This window comes from Amblyomma americanum, chromosome 2 (assembly GCF_052857255.1).
Source record: "Amblyomma americanum isolate KBUSLIRL-KWMA chromosome 2, ASM5285725v1, whole genome shotgun sequence".
Classification (NCBI taxonomy): Eukaryota; Metazoa; Arthropoda; class Arachnida; order Ixodida; family Ixodidae; genus Amblyomma; species Amblyomma americanum.
In genome coordinates this window covers 216,047,929-216,062,984 of record NC_135498.1, presented here as the reverse complement: position 1 = coordinate 216,062,984, position 15,056 = coordinate 216,047,929, and the positions used below count along the sequence as shown (strand labels likewise).

General features: G+C 46.6%; 1 protein-coding gene across 1 annotated transcript in view; it reads right to left on the bottom strand.

Moving 5' to 3' along the window:
• Positions 1-13,350, bottom strand: part of LOC144122146 (small G protein signaling modulator 1-like) — a 202,067-nt gene extending 188,717 nt beyond the window's left edge. The window contains 2 exon segments of the mRNA XM_077655710.1: positions 8,449-8,524; positions 12,753-13,350. Of these exon segments, the coding sequence (XP_077511836.1) occupies positions 8,449-8,524; positions 12,753-12,905 (229 nt within the window). The 5' untranslated portion in view covers positions 12,906-13,350.
• Between the last annotated feature and the right edge of the window lie 1,706 nt (positions 13,351-15,056).

Here is a 15,056-nt window from a genome sequence, read left to right as displayed (position 1 = left end):
TGTAGCAGCCCTAGCTACCAGCAGAACGGTGGCCTGCACCGTATCTGCGCACTGCAGAAACAGCATGTATTGGCCAGCTGCGTCATTGTTGGATTTGCACAGTACCATAAAAAGGAAAATTAAATCAGCTTCGATAGGTTTCTCGCCGGTAAATACCACAATAGGCCGCCATATATATCTCAGTCTGGGTCTTGGTCGAGGCTGCCAGACTACAAAGGATCCGTAGCGGGGAAGATGTTGCGCTCACTTGCCTCTACAACAGCATGGTACGCTTAAAACAGCACAAGCAAAAACCAACACAGATTTAGCTGCGCTCATAATTATCATCCGGGGCCGTTTTGATGTGCATGGGGTGCCGGCTGGCTCACTCGCGACCAAGGAATACGTTCTTGCTGATAGCACAGCATATTTGAAGTTTGAAGTTTATTTTCTTTCGTGAAATTCCACACACGTTATAAATAACGTGTGTGGAATTTATACGAACATATAAGGGAGCGTTCATTGCATTTATTTGCTTGGGACTATTTCTTAATATGAATGAGATAATTATAATTGATTGATGGTCACATTGGTATGTTTAGAACAGCGCACTTTAACGTGTGTGAAAAGCCACATAAGTATGTTTAGCTCTGTTCATTGCATGATGTGTGATAAGTTGGTTCACGAGGTCGTGTGTGACCGGGAAGCTTATTTGCAACAATGCACCTGCAGGCGAAAATTGCCCGAGCTGCAACGTTCTTTGGTCTTCATTTTTGTCATCACATGACAATCGTGTGCAAAGGATACCATAAAGCATGCGGAAACAATTGCAAGTACATTTTGCTGCGTCCAGCACATGTAGTTTCCAGGCAAGTGGTATTTTGCGACCTGAGCTGCTACGTCTTGCAAACACCTGCGTTGCTCAGCAACCGATTCATTAACTAACAGAACTGTCCGGTGAAACAATGCTATACAGCTATGAGATATTGGGGATTAAGCTATTAAGTGCGATGCTATAGCTAACAACGCACTGCACGGCAGGTGTGTCAACAGATGGCGAGCGTTCGCCTGCTCGTCTGAGACAATGCCAGTGCTTCTTCTCACTACTGTCCCGCGCAAGATCGTGCTGGCTAGTACAGTGTGTCAAAGACTGGCAATTTTATTTAATGTCTAGGGTAGAAATCAACAGCAGCAATGCTTTCTGCTTGCCACCAACAATGCTCAGTGCCGAGCTATTTCCCAGAACACACTGTACGTGGTCAACACGAGCCAGTGGACTTCGAGCCAAATTACGGAGTTCAATGTATGAACCACCCTTAGGCGTCAAAAACACACCTTCAAGCCTTGAAAACCTATGATCAAGACCTCCCCGTGACACCCGCTCCGCGGCTTCTTGCTTACTGCGAACCTGCTAGCGACTGCAGCACCACCTCCTTTGTTTCAAAACATGCACGATGTCTATAGATCCAGCTAGTCCTGAAAAGTAGATGTCTTTGGCAATGATGATAGCTTCAGTATAAGCTGTGTGTAGCTTTTGTAGACAACGCTCAAGTTCACTTGAAGGGTTCCTTTTATATTTTTAATAAGCATTGTTCCTATGCTTTTATCTTCCGTTTAAGCTCATAAGTAATCCAGGGTGAGTAGTTTTGGTTTCTCTGACATTATTTTGAAAGGAACACGTTTTTCATATAGTGATGACAGCATGCTTTTAAAAGTATTCCACAGAAAGTCCGCACTCTCAGATGAGCATTGTGTACAAGCCTAAAATTCCACCTCCAAGCCCATAATGATTTCATTACAATTTGCCCTCTAGCAGTCATAAACCTTTCGAGTTAGTTGTGGCTGAGTAAGCTTGCAGTTACAATTCAATGGTCACTAATTCCAGGTCAAACACAAACGTCATGAATAAGGCCTCAACTTTCTGCGGCGAAAAATTTTAAATTCTACGAATTGAAAAGAAAGGATCCAGGAAATTCTGTGAGAGACATCAAGTAATGCTTCAATATACAGCTCGCTTCATATTCTCAGCCAAGGTACGAATGTAGTGTCAACTGGGTTTTTTTTTTTTTCCGAGCTTTTCAAGGTGGCTGAAGCAACCTTCGCCATCAGGCTTTGATAGCCACCAGGGGAAGCCAGCATTTTTTAATGACCTTGGGGTAAAGTGCGCCGCGTGCAAAGAAGAAGAAGGCTTTGGATATGGAAAGAAGTCGGTGCGGGCCACTGAGAAAGAGAAGGCACTGAAAGAGTTGACGGAAAGCAATAATGGGCGAACAGATGCAGGACTGGGCAGCTCCCAACACCAGTAGTGGGGACAGGGTGGTGATGGTAGCTTCCTCTGTGTGGGAGGCATTAACGTATATTGGAGACTTTGCTCTGCCCTACTGTAGCGCATACATCTGAAGCATTACCTTGTAAATAATGTCGACATACCTGCCGCTTCTATACCTTAGTGTGTCGTCTGCGTTTATTTGAAGGACCCTTGACCAATGGTTGGCATGAATAGTTTGCAATTGCATCATAACCATTATTATATACTTATTTAAAACCCCTGCTCTGTTCTCAAACTTCCATCATGAGTAGCATGAAGTACCAACTCGCCCAGCAACTGATTTTAAGCAAGTTCATTTTTTCTCAGGGCTCTGTCACTCTCAGCGACCAATGTCGCATTGTATCTTTGGTAGCGGTGGCCTCATGCAAGGCCAGGTCACTCGGTTTCTGCATCCGCCACAGGGTAACCCCTCCCGATCTTGTGGCACAGTTCGGCGTCTTGGCACCACCAAGTAACCACAGCACAAGGATGTGCAAACTCTTGCGCTCAGAATGGCAACGACAAGCCCGTCTCCTCAAAGACCATCTTCGGTTGTGGTCTGCCTCAGGCGTGAGCCCTGCGAGCGCTGCTTTCCGTTGGCGGAGACTCTCCCTCGAAGTTGACAGGACGACGGAATTTCTATGGCAACAAGCGCTTCCTTCGCTTCGCAGGATGCTTCCACCAAGGGTGCCGGTTCACGGGAATACTGTCCACATCGTCGGTGATATCCAGCTACCGTCTTATGTGCGACAAGTGCTCAGCTGCGGACCCAAGTTCGCTGTGGAGCCAAGGAAGACAACCGCGGAACGTTTGGCCATGGTGAGGCAGGTGTCAAGTCTTGCCTCTGGGTCGGAGGATGGGAGATGCCTCTCGGAGGGTGTAGATGTTATATCTCGGTGTAAAATCCAGCCTCATAGATTGCCCATCCAGAGAACTGTCTCTTATTTGCGGGATAATTCCTTAGCACTCCTTACCGCCGACAAGGAAGGGGGCTTTGTGGTGCTTTCGGAGGTCATGTATAAAGCGAGAGCAGAGGAAGCTGTGTACTCGGTGTTCGATACAAAAAATGACGTACGTCTAGAGCGTGTAAAGAGTGCGGCAAAAAGGTTATGCAGCTCCATGAATTTGGATAAGCTTGTTAAATCCATAGACAAGGCGGAAAAGGTAAGCTTGGACCTTTTCTTTGCTGCAAAAACTCATAAAGTGGACTGCCCTCTGCAGGTAATTATCTCTGAAAATGGAACTTGGCAGAAGTCGCTTGCAAGGTTTCTGCAGCAAAATTTAAATTCTCTTACCGTTGACGACCCTTTCAAGGTGAAGAACTCTGACGAGGTGATCCGATTTCTCAAGGACAGGCCCAAGGCGAACCTGTCGGCTTTCTCAGTCGACATTAAAGACCTTTATTATTCGATCCCGCAGGACAGCCTACTGACCAGTGTAAGGAACTGCATAGACAGACATGGGGTGATTCCGTTTCAAAACAGTAGTGGTTTATCTGTCGATAATTTCCTGGAATTGCTTTCAACTTACCTTAAGTCAACATTCGCAGTTTGGGAAGGCACCATCGTTACTCAAAAAAACGGAATATGCATTGGCTCCTGCGTTGCTCCGGTTTTGAGTGACATTTTTCTAGCGGAGCGGGACCGGGAATTGAAGCGTAGAAGTGAAGGGTCCAGTGTTGTTGGCATCTTCAGATATGTGGATGATTTTCTCGTTTTCACCGGCACAGAAGATATGTCCAATCAGACAAACTTGTTTAGTGTTCTGTCTTTGTTTTCTGAATGCCTTCAACCACTAATCTTGACGCATGAACTGGCTGTGAACAGATTCATCAGATTTCTTGACTTGGGTATTTATTTTTCTGCTAACCATGTGTGCTGGGCTTATGAACCGCGAGAAAACAAACCTGTTCTTCCTTTTGGTTCAGCCCACTCAACACTAGTGAAACGTGCGATTGTTAAGTCATGCTTTTGCAGTGCTCTCGAGAAATCGTGCGAGCATAGACTGGAGTCTGCGTTCCTTAACCAGGTGACCAGGTTGAACAGCTCTGGCTATCCAAGCATGCTCTTGTTAGTGGTTGCAGAGAGCTTGCTCAAAGAGAGCAGGGAAGTGGTTCGTAACCAGGACGGAGCTGACAGAGATTGGAGAAAGAATATGACGGTATTGCCGTACATGCACACCATCGCCCACCAGCTCAAAAAAATAGGAAAAAGAGCAGGAGTTCATGTGGTCTTTTCCGCACCTGAGAAACTCTCTAAACTATGCAAAAAGGTGAATTCCGCCGTCTCTGTCAGCAACTCCTGCGCTGTTAGGCACAGGCAGCCATTTGTGAAGTGCGCGAGAAACATGGTGTACTCGATTCCTTTGCCCTGCGGACGAGCCTACATTGGCCAAACAGGCAGGTGCCTCAACGAGAGGCTCATGGAACATAACAACAGCGTCATCGGGGCATCTCGTCATCTCGGCATACACTGCCGTGATTGCCAACAGTGCAAGGAACGTGGTCCTTCTTTGGGAGGAACCACCATCCTTCACAAGTACATAAGCAAAACAGCCAGGGAGATTGCTGAGGCTGCAGAGATCGCAAAAAAAAGGGATCACTGTGTCAGCACTCCATCATTGCTGTTAAGTGATAAGGAGCGTCATATCTTGCGAATTTCGGAATGAGTATTATGGCTTCGACGTTCTTGTGCGCGTACTGCTTTTTAGGTTTTTTAGCTTTTTGTTTTTTCCTTTTTTTGTCGTGTGCAGAAAATGATGTGCTCGCTTGCGATGTGGCGCCGCTACCAGATGCTCATGATTGCACCTTTTCGTTGCTGCGCATGCCCGCTGTAGACCATATATAGTCGCTCGCACAGCAATAAACTTTTGTTGAAGTCGGCGCTTTGTGGTGTCTCTCCTCGTGTCCGTGTTCGTCTTGCGCTGTGACTGTTAGCAAGGTAAAACAGTCAATTTTCCATAATGTTATCACACATTGTGAACAAGGGAGCCGTAGCGCTCCCGAAACGTCATTTTTTGTTGACCTTGGTCAGTGACCAGTGAACCTCATCAAGCCATGATTCCTGACCAGACGGTATGCCGTCGAAGCCTCGACTACACACCTACTGATGTCTATAACAGCAATGGGATGAAAAAAAAAATGAGAATATGACTGCTTAAATACACGGTTTTTCGCGGTAGCACAGAAAACTAGGGGTCCTAGTCATGAACAGCATTTGGGTCATTGCAAAATAATAGGTCTAGGGCGTTACTTTGACATCCAACGTTCACAACGTATTGTTCATACCCACTTCTGCAAACCATATCAAAAAATGCTGAACAGGCTCTGTCTGAATGCATGCCGTCGCTCAAGTTCAAGTTTGGAAAGCTAAGGTCTCCTGCTAACACAATGCAATCAACAGGAAACAATGCCAGTGCATCACTAAGTGATGTGAAAGTCGTGCGTTGAGAGGACGGTAAATTACGCCCAATGTTATCGGGAACGGTGAGCCTGCACCAAACTGACTCACGATCATCATTTCCTTGTCAACTACACTACAATGTAACAATTCTTTAGCCGAGACAAACGCCCCATCACCTTTCGAGTTTGTGCCTTTTCTAAAGACCTGATATACCGACTAAAACCCTTGGCCATTCCTTTCCGAGTCATCTAGCCAGGATTCTGTAGCAAAAATGATGCCTCGAGTAAGCATCTGTAGAAGTCCATAGAAGTCATCAATTTTGTTGTTGGTGCTTCGGCAGTGTAATAAGAGAATAGAGCCCTCCCAATTTTTAGGCTTGGAATTTGTAGACATATGGCGCTTCCTCCTTTTACAGGCAAACCTTTGATGATGGCACTAAGGGAGTCACGAGAAGCCCTGCCCACACTGTGCAGTCTGTAGCCATCACTGTTTGAATCATCACCTGAGTGAGCACTTCCAAGGATCTGCTCTCCAGAAATTATACGTGCATGAAGTGCAGGCCCGTTCTGATGCCCAAATGGCATGATTCATAGCATCGGGCTACTCTTCTTCAGCGCCAGCACTACCTAAAACTCTCCTGTGGAAAATGAAGTCTTGTACAAAAAGCCTGAAGACAAAGAAAATTGGTGGGGCTTTACAATCTGAAGCAGTTCCCCACCTGCCCAAACTTTCACACAACTAGAAAGGTTTGGTTTGGTTTATGGGGGTTTAACGTCCCAAAGCGACTCAGGCTACGAGAGACGCCGTAGTGAAGGGCTCCAGAAATTTCGACCACCTGGGGTTCTTTAACGTGCACTGACATCGCACAACAACTAGAAGGGAGTTGTGAGCAGAGGCATGGAGTTGTGCTAGTTTTTCCGGCGCCTTTCAAACTTGCTCCACCATGCCTTCATATTTCTAGCCAGAAAAAAAAAAAAAAAACTGGAAAAAAGAGCATACCAAGCTCTTCATGAAATGCGCATCGGGAGTGGTCTACAGCAAATCGAGTGTGGACTAAATGAATCATTGTAGCAGTGACCGAATAAGAGAGCACACAAAAAATCTAAAGAATAACATTGCTCCACACTTACCTGCACAGCGCAGCCACATTTCAGTGCTGTGCAGAATCTTGGCAAAGATAAAAAATGAACTGCTGGAAGCTGTCTGCATATAGGAAAAGGGCACCTATTGTGTCAGTGAAACACTAATTGCCTTATATCACAATAAATGTTTCACTGTCACAATAGGTGCCCCTTGAATTCTTTGCCACGGGGTGTTTGCTTCCTACATGTAATGAACAAGGTGTTCACTATAGCATGTATCACCTCGATTTGGTTTTTATTACTATTTCCACACATGTACAATACAAAGTACATATTCAGCGATGGTTTTCATCCATGAACATTTGGGAGCACAGCACCCATCCTTGCACACAATGAGTCCTCCCTTTTTGAACGCCTTTTTTGCCTAAACTTCCCAGTACTTCAAGAGCAACTGAACAAGTTTTAGAGTTTGACGAGTTTAAACAGATCGAATGTGTGAAACTTGCAGGTAAAGAACACAGTCTTTCTCTGCTAGCATTCCAAATGGTGATGAAATCACCTAATGAAGGCACATAGGCGTTCAGGTTTCTTCACAGCGCATAGCGCCAGGCAGGGGCCACAACAATGTCCTGCACGGCTGCACTGTGCTTACAGCGAAGGAGCAATTGCTTGGAGGAAGAAAACCAAAGCCATCGAAGGTAAAGCCCACAAAGCGTCATTTGGCAGCCTCAGACGAAGCATGGCAAGATGTGGGCGAAGGCAACGGAAATTTCAAATTTTGACAACAATGACTTCGCCATGAGTTTCTCAACATTCCTGTGACAGAGATTACGTCAAGATTTTAAACGCTAGTGCAAAACTACTTGAGAAGTTTCATATATTCAAATCACTTCAGCTCCCCTTTAAAGCAACCCAGAAATCGTTTCTAGCCATGCTGCCTCAGCTGCCATCTGAGGTATTGCAGACTGAGTGATATGTGCCCCCCCCCCCCCCACCCACCTACCCACCCACCCACACACATACACACGCACACACACACACACGCATGCACGCATATGCACAAAAGGCTACTGCAAATTTCCAGTGAAAGAAGCTTGGCAACTCCTGAATTTGCTACCCATTTGGCGCCAAGGCTCATGCATCTTGCTGGGACCTTCCATAAACATGAGGCATATTTCCTCTTTTTGAATTTTCTTGTCTCTTGAATTGTATCATCCTCTCATCTTAACTAAAAGCAGAATGCACTCAAAAAAACAAAATTTCATTTACCATTTCATGATTTATTTATTTAGGGTGCCTACAGAGCCCGAAAGGCATTATTAATAAATCATCTCCACACCTAATAAATATATTTGGACATAAAATTTTTCTTCTTTGCATCAAGAATTGATTTTCGGTTGCTGCTTTTAGGTTCAGCTGTTATGAGCTATGGCAATGCGAGAACAGCACAACTTTGAGGGCTGCTCCAGAAGTGGCACGCTTCTGAATCTCTCTACCTCGTAACCTAATCTGTGGCCACATACCAAGGACAGTCGTTTTTCAGTGGTCACAAGTGTCTCACAATATTCAGTGCTGGTCCCCACTGAGTGCTGCAGGCAACTAGTAAAAAACGGATGAGTTGTAACCAGGGCCCAGTCTTAAGAGCACCCAACGTGCAGTAAGTAGCTGCTGCACTCACCGCAGAGGGAGGTGATACTGCTGCTCTCTTCATGGACAAACTTTCGGGTCACGGCTTCCTCCATTATCTGCTTCACCTGAAAAGCAAAGGGAGGAAACGTCCCCATCGTCCCAATCAGGTCCACTGGTCTCCCACTAGTCCTGTCCTGCCACCCAGCAAGCTTCTTAATCATACTGGCCCACCCCACTCTGTTTGCCTTCTCGTGGAGCCCCTACGGAAGCACTAGGTCTCCATTCACTCATATTTGTCCATAACCCACTCTGCTCTCTTCCCACTTCTTAACAATATCGCTATCATTTTCCTTTCCAGAGAGAGTTGTAACCAACCCCGTTTAAAGCCCTCTGGTCCCTGCCTCCTCATGAGTGAGCCCTTGAAAGTGATAACTGTTACACTCTTGAAAGATACTGGTCAGGGGCTATTCATGACCTAATAACGCCCTCCCCATTCTAATTGTCAATGCTATTTATGTCTCTCATGGCCCATACCCGCGGTCCTCATTAGGCTTACCTACGACGTTCACAATGCATTCTTATAAGTGCTCCAGCACAATGTTGATCAACTAAAAGTGTGCTGTTTACTTGACATTTCTCAGTGTTCTGCCATGTGATGTTCTGCTAGCCTGCCAACAGCTGTATCTTACCAGTATTCACCTATGGGGCAGAAACGTGGTGGAGTGGGTGAGGGAACAAACGCGGGTTAATGACATCCTATTTGAAATCAAGAAGAAGAAATGGGCTTGAGCAGGGCATGTAATGCGAAGGCAATATAAATGCTGGTCATTAGGGTAACGGAGTGGATTCCAAGAGACGGCAAGCGTAGCAGGGGGCGGCAGAAGGTAAGGTGGGCGGATGAGATTAGGAAGTTTGCAGGCATAGGGTGGGCGCAGCTTGCAAAGGACAGGGGTATTGGAGAGACGTGGGCGAGGCCTTTGCCCTGCAGTGGGTGTAGTCAGGCTGATGATGATGATGATGATGATGGAGTCTGAACACACGCCAGGGGAGGAAAGGGGGGACAAAGGCTGCTCTGCCTACGAGCCTCGTAGAGCATGGTAGAAAATCTCTCAACTCCTCCACTGTCAGCAAAGCAGAAAAAGAAACTCCAAAAAGACACCGTCCACATAAAAACATACATGCCAAAGTGGTTATGAGTATGAGAAAATGTGAATATGGGAGGCTGTGAGTGAGCAGATGTGAATGGTTGTGGGAGAGTGGACAGAGGAGAAAAATATTCGTGAGTGAGCCCCCACAGACAACACATTGAGTGGTTGGCTATGTTTGTGGCAGACGCAGCATGCCCGCATTCTCCAATTCTAGGCTATCAGTCAAGTCGCACTCTGCTCACAAGGATGCCATGAACTAATGCATGTGGTGCTGTTCTTTAACATATGCAACATTTGAACACCAGTAAGTACACATATGTGCAGCGTGGTTATAGAATAACTGACCTTTCCCTACTGCAGCTTGGTCACTGGCAGCTTGCTCCCACGCATTTTCACAAGACAGGGCTGGCGTTATTGCAATGTTTCTTTGCCAACATCTCTTAGTAGCCTAATTCTAACACTACTTTAGGTGTAGATGCATGTCAAGATTACTGCGATATAAATGTGAGCTTAATTACAACTAGCTTGAATGCTTTGCATGGTGAAGAGCAGACTATAGCAGACGCAGTCAGGAGAGCCCAGCTTCCAGCGGCAAATTCCCAGCCAACTGCTGAATGACCACCTCATGCAATAATGAGTGATACTGCCTGTCAGGGCGGAAGCCACAGCCTGTCAGCAAACAGTCCGGATCTCGAAGAAGCCTGGTCAGCTTCCTTGTTATGCTTCTTGCTAATATTGTATCCCAATCTTCCCTGCCTCTGAACCCACTCCAGCAAAGTTGCTTAACAGAGATGACAAGTCATCATCATCAGCCTAAGTAAGCCCACTGTAGGTCTCTCCAGGTCTCCTCGATTTGGCTGCATTTTCTGCACCAGTTGAGGAGGTGAGCACTCTCACATTTGATTTGACAGTGCAGCTAGCTCCACCTGCACTTCGGCACTCGATTTGACTTCGTGCTGCACGAGTTCTGCACTATAGCCTCCCGGTGAGTTCTCTTCTTGTGCAAGTAGTGCAAGGTGCTTGGAGTGCTCCACAGCAAACGGCTCCGCAGCCATGCTTGTTTTAGTGAGCGGCGTAAAGACCATGGTTGAGACGGCCGCATACCCGTGCTAGACGCAGCATCTGCGTCGTGCCCTCACCAAACAGCTGAAATGACAGTGCGTGTGCATGTGCGCATGTGTCTGTGTATGTGCATAAACGACTGGCTCGCATGGTGCACAGCATATAGGTTCTCATCTTTGACTCGCATGTTGCTTTACACCGTTCCTCTTTTGTGTGCAAATATGATTATTGAACGTAGCACATGGAGCGTTTCCATCAGAGGCAGATGGTGAGATGCTTTTTTAATATGTGGGTGATCGCAACATTTGTCAAGCTGACTACTGTACCGTGGTTACCGGTGGACTGGCGGCCACCCGCACGGCCTGGCCAGTGGCCCCTTGTTATCACATATACAGGCTGTTTCACCGAATACTTCACACAATTAAAAAAAAAAAGGTTCCGCTTACAGCAAAAACTGGCCTTAAGGTCACCGTCAGCCCCCACCTTCGCCTGCCAGTTAGTCTCCGATACTCATTCCGCCATCACCGTCTGCCAACAGTGAGTTCATAGTCAAGTTATCAGGCAGCTCTTTCATTCTGTAATTGGCAGACAACCGAAGTCACTTTTCGGATAGAACACGCTGAATGCTCGGATAGAACAGCCTGAATCACACAGATAAGCTGTCAAAGGTTGCCTCGAGAGGAAGTCTGAATAGCCTCTTGAATTCAAAAGTTTTTTGCCTCTTGAAAGTACCCGTTGATTCGGTGACGGTCAACCGGCCTGCGCCGCTGTGCACATTGCAACGGAAAGGACGGCGTCAAATTCTTCCTCACTTTTGAAATTAACAAATTTCATAGCCGCTCCATGAGATTCGCCACTTTGAACAAATGCAAAGCATTCAATACAACTAGTAAAATCCCGCGCATGTGTCAAACCACGCAACACCACACACAGCCACAGCAGATGAACATTTCTGTACTCGATTTGGCCGCTGCAACGAGAGAACCAGTGTCAGGCTACACTCGCACCGCAAGAACTGGCGCTGCACTAGCATGGCACTTTTGTGCACTAGTGCATTAAGTGCAGCCAAATTTAAGAGACCTTCCCTGTCCTTCGCCAGCTGAGGCCACCCTATCCCCACAAACTTCCTAACCTCATCCGCCCACCTAACTTTCTGCAGCCACCTGTTATGCTTGCCTTCTCTTGGCAAGCGCAGCAGAAAGGGTGCCTGGATATTTATGACACCTTTACACTCGACAAAATCTTGCACTCAGCTAGGAAGCAGCTTAAACAAATTTTATCAAAAATATGCCATGTGTTGCAACATTTGTAACATTAAGCCTTGTCTGAACATTATTCTATGATCCTTCAGACCGAAACTTTTCATTCTCATTGTGAATTAAATTATATACATTGGATCAGTAGGGTAAAAAGGTTTCTCATTATAAGCAAAACCATGAAAGGCACCCCAAGACTGGTTCAAGTTATGTGCCAATGGCCATACTACCCAACTTGACCACGGCTTGAATAGTTTGCACAGCCAAACTATGCGATCAGAAAGGAAGCATTTTGGACGGAAATCGAGTCTCAGCCGACTTTTTTATAATCAGTCTAAGGTGCAAAGGCCTGCACTTTTTCGGCTTTATCTGCAAGCAAAGATCCCCAATGATCAAGCGTTTTTGTATGTGTGTGTGCAAGGTGCGGCAGTGTGGTAATTGGAGCCTTGCTTGCTGCACACGAATTATTACGCGGCATGATTACGATGCTGTAAAGCGTCCGAATTAAATCGCATTGCCATGACTAGAGTTGTTTTCGTTTATACCGCACAGACCACTATTCGTTTGAGCTATACAAGGAGCACTGAGCCTCCTTTTCGAAGTCTGCAACCGATGGCAGCGAAGAGCCAGCCGTCTGGAAGCCGCCGCAGCTTCCACTGCGCACAGTGCTCTCCGCGGGCGTACGCATCTGTGCGTTGCCTCAAACCCGGCGATGAGCACGCGGTTCATCGACCCGTGCAACAGGCGGCCAGCGCCGCTGTCGGGAGAGGCCCGGCTGGCAGACTTCCCAAGCACAATATGGTACCTACGAAATCGGGCCCGCGCGGTTTCTTCCTCCCAAAGCCCGCCTCCGACAAAACGCGCACTGTTGCACGCGGCATCTTTACCTCCTTCTTGACTGTCCGCAGCAGCTTCTCCCTGTACTCGTTTTCGCCGAGCAACGACGCCGACGTGTCGTCGCTTTTGCTCCGGAAGACGGTCATGATGCGTGTCGGCGAGTCGCTCTTGGAGAATGCGGCTGGCGCCGATGCGAGGGCCATCTCGATGCTTCGCTACGCAAGGCTGGAAGGAGCGAACTGCGCGTGACTGGGCGCACTGGAGCCCCGAGAGCAGCTGTTCCCGCCGCTGTGCCTGGCTGTGCTGCTTTACCGCTGATCCGCTTCCCAATATGCTCCCTGTCTTTCCCCAACGGCCTTGACGGGGGATTAGCAGTCGCTGGACGCATCGCCTGCCTTCATTCTGCTCAGGATGGATGGATGGATGGATACGGCTGAAGCCTTTACATCGGGCGGTGGCTCAAGCCACCTAGCCATGTCTTGTGAAATTTTACTCTTGTCTTGCTTTTAGCCACCAATCAGATAACCTTCGCTTGGTTACTTCTAACCTCTTAAAATCCACTTTCCCTTCACTATCCCTAAACCCCAATGCCTTGGGTAAGTCAGCCCCGCTGCCTTCCACTGTAGGGTGAAGCCCTTTACAGAAAAGTATCAAGTGTTCAGCCGTTTCCTCCTCCTCTCCGCACGCAATGCACAAAGTGTCTATCTCCTGGTACCTGACTCTATACTTCTTAGTCCGCAAAACTCCAGTCCTGGCCTCAAACAACAAAGAACTTCCCCTACAATTATCATAGATATTTTCTTTGACAATTTCCTGTTTAAAGGTCCGGTATGTTTCTAGTGCCGATTTCGTCAGCATCCCTGTTTTCCACAAAGCTCTCTCTGTTCCTTTAACCTTTTTCTTAACCGATAATTGCTGATTTGCCCCCTTACTGCTGTCCAGATATTTGCTTGTCAATTTTCTAGTTCGCTTTCTCCATTTCGTGTCAACATTCTTTATATACAGGTATCTGAAAACTTTCCTAGCCCACCGCTTTTCCTCCATCCTTCTCAAACGTTCCTCAAATGCTATCTTACTGCTAGCCTCTCTGCTCTCGAAAGACGCCCATCCCATATCACCCTGTACCCCCTGATTTGGTGTATTGCCATGTGCTCCCAAAGCTAACCTCCCTACTCCCCGTTGCCTAATTTCCAGCCTTGCTTGAACATCTGGCCTCATACACAGGACCGCATTCCCGAAGGTCAGGCTAGGGACCATCACCCCTTTCCAGATCCCTCTTACCACCTCATACCTATTGTAATTCCACAGTGCCCTATTTTTCATGACAGCTGCATTCCTACTAGCTTTATTCATTACATATTTTTCATGCTCTGTCAGATACTCAACACTGTTATTTATGCACACCCCAAGATACTTGTACTCATTCACTACCTTTAGCACGAACTCCTGTATTCTATGCTCGCCGCCCTCTTCATTAAATGTCATGACTGCAGATTTTTCCTTACTATACTTGAAGCCTAATCTATCTCCCTCTGTACTGCATATGTCTAACAACTTCTGCAGGTCTTCCTTGTTGTCAGCCATTATCACTATATCGTCCGCATATATTAGTCCCGGTAATGTCTGTTTAATCAATTCCCCTTGCTTGAAAAAAGATAGGTTGAAACCTAGTCCGCTCCCCTCTAGCTTGGCCTCCAAACCTTGCAGGTACAACATGAACAACAAAGGGGACAGAGGACATCCTTGTCTAAGCCCCCGCTGTATCTCTACAGGCCCTGATACATTTTTTTCCCATTTTATGAGCACTCTGTTACCTCTATATATATCTTTTAAAAGATTAATTACTCCATTTTCCACATCCAATGTGCCCAATATGTCCCACAAATGCTCCTGAGTAACGTTGTCATAGGCTCCCCTAATATTCAGAAATGCTAGCAATAAGGGCCTATGTTCCTTTTCCGCAATTTCTATACACTGTGTCAATGAAAATAGATTGTCCTCCAACCTCCTTTGTTTCCGGAACCCATTCTGTAGTTCCCCTAGCACCCCCTCGTTCTCCACCCAAGCCTGCAGTCTATCCTTTATAATTTGCATCACCACCCTGTAAACCACAGACGTCACTGTTATGGGGCGATAGTTACTTACGTCTGCTTTGTCCCCCTTTCCCTTATATATCATGTTCATTCTACTTAATCGCCATTCATCGGGGACTTTCTCATCCACAATCATTTTGTTCACTACCTGTATTAATGTTTGCTTGGATTTTGGTCCTAACTTCTTTATCAACATAATCGGGATACCATCTGGTCCTGTTGATGTGCCACTAGGAACCTTCTTCTCTGCCCTTTCCCACT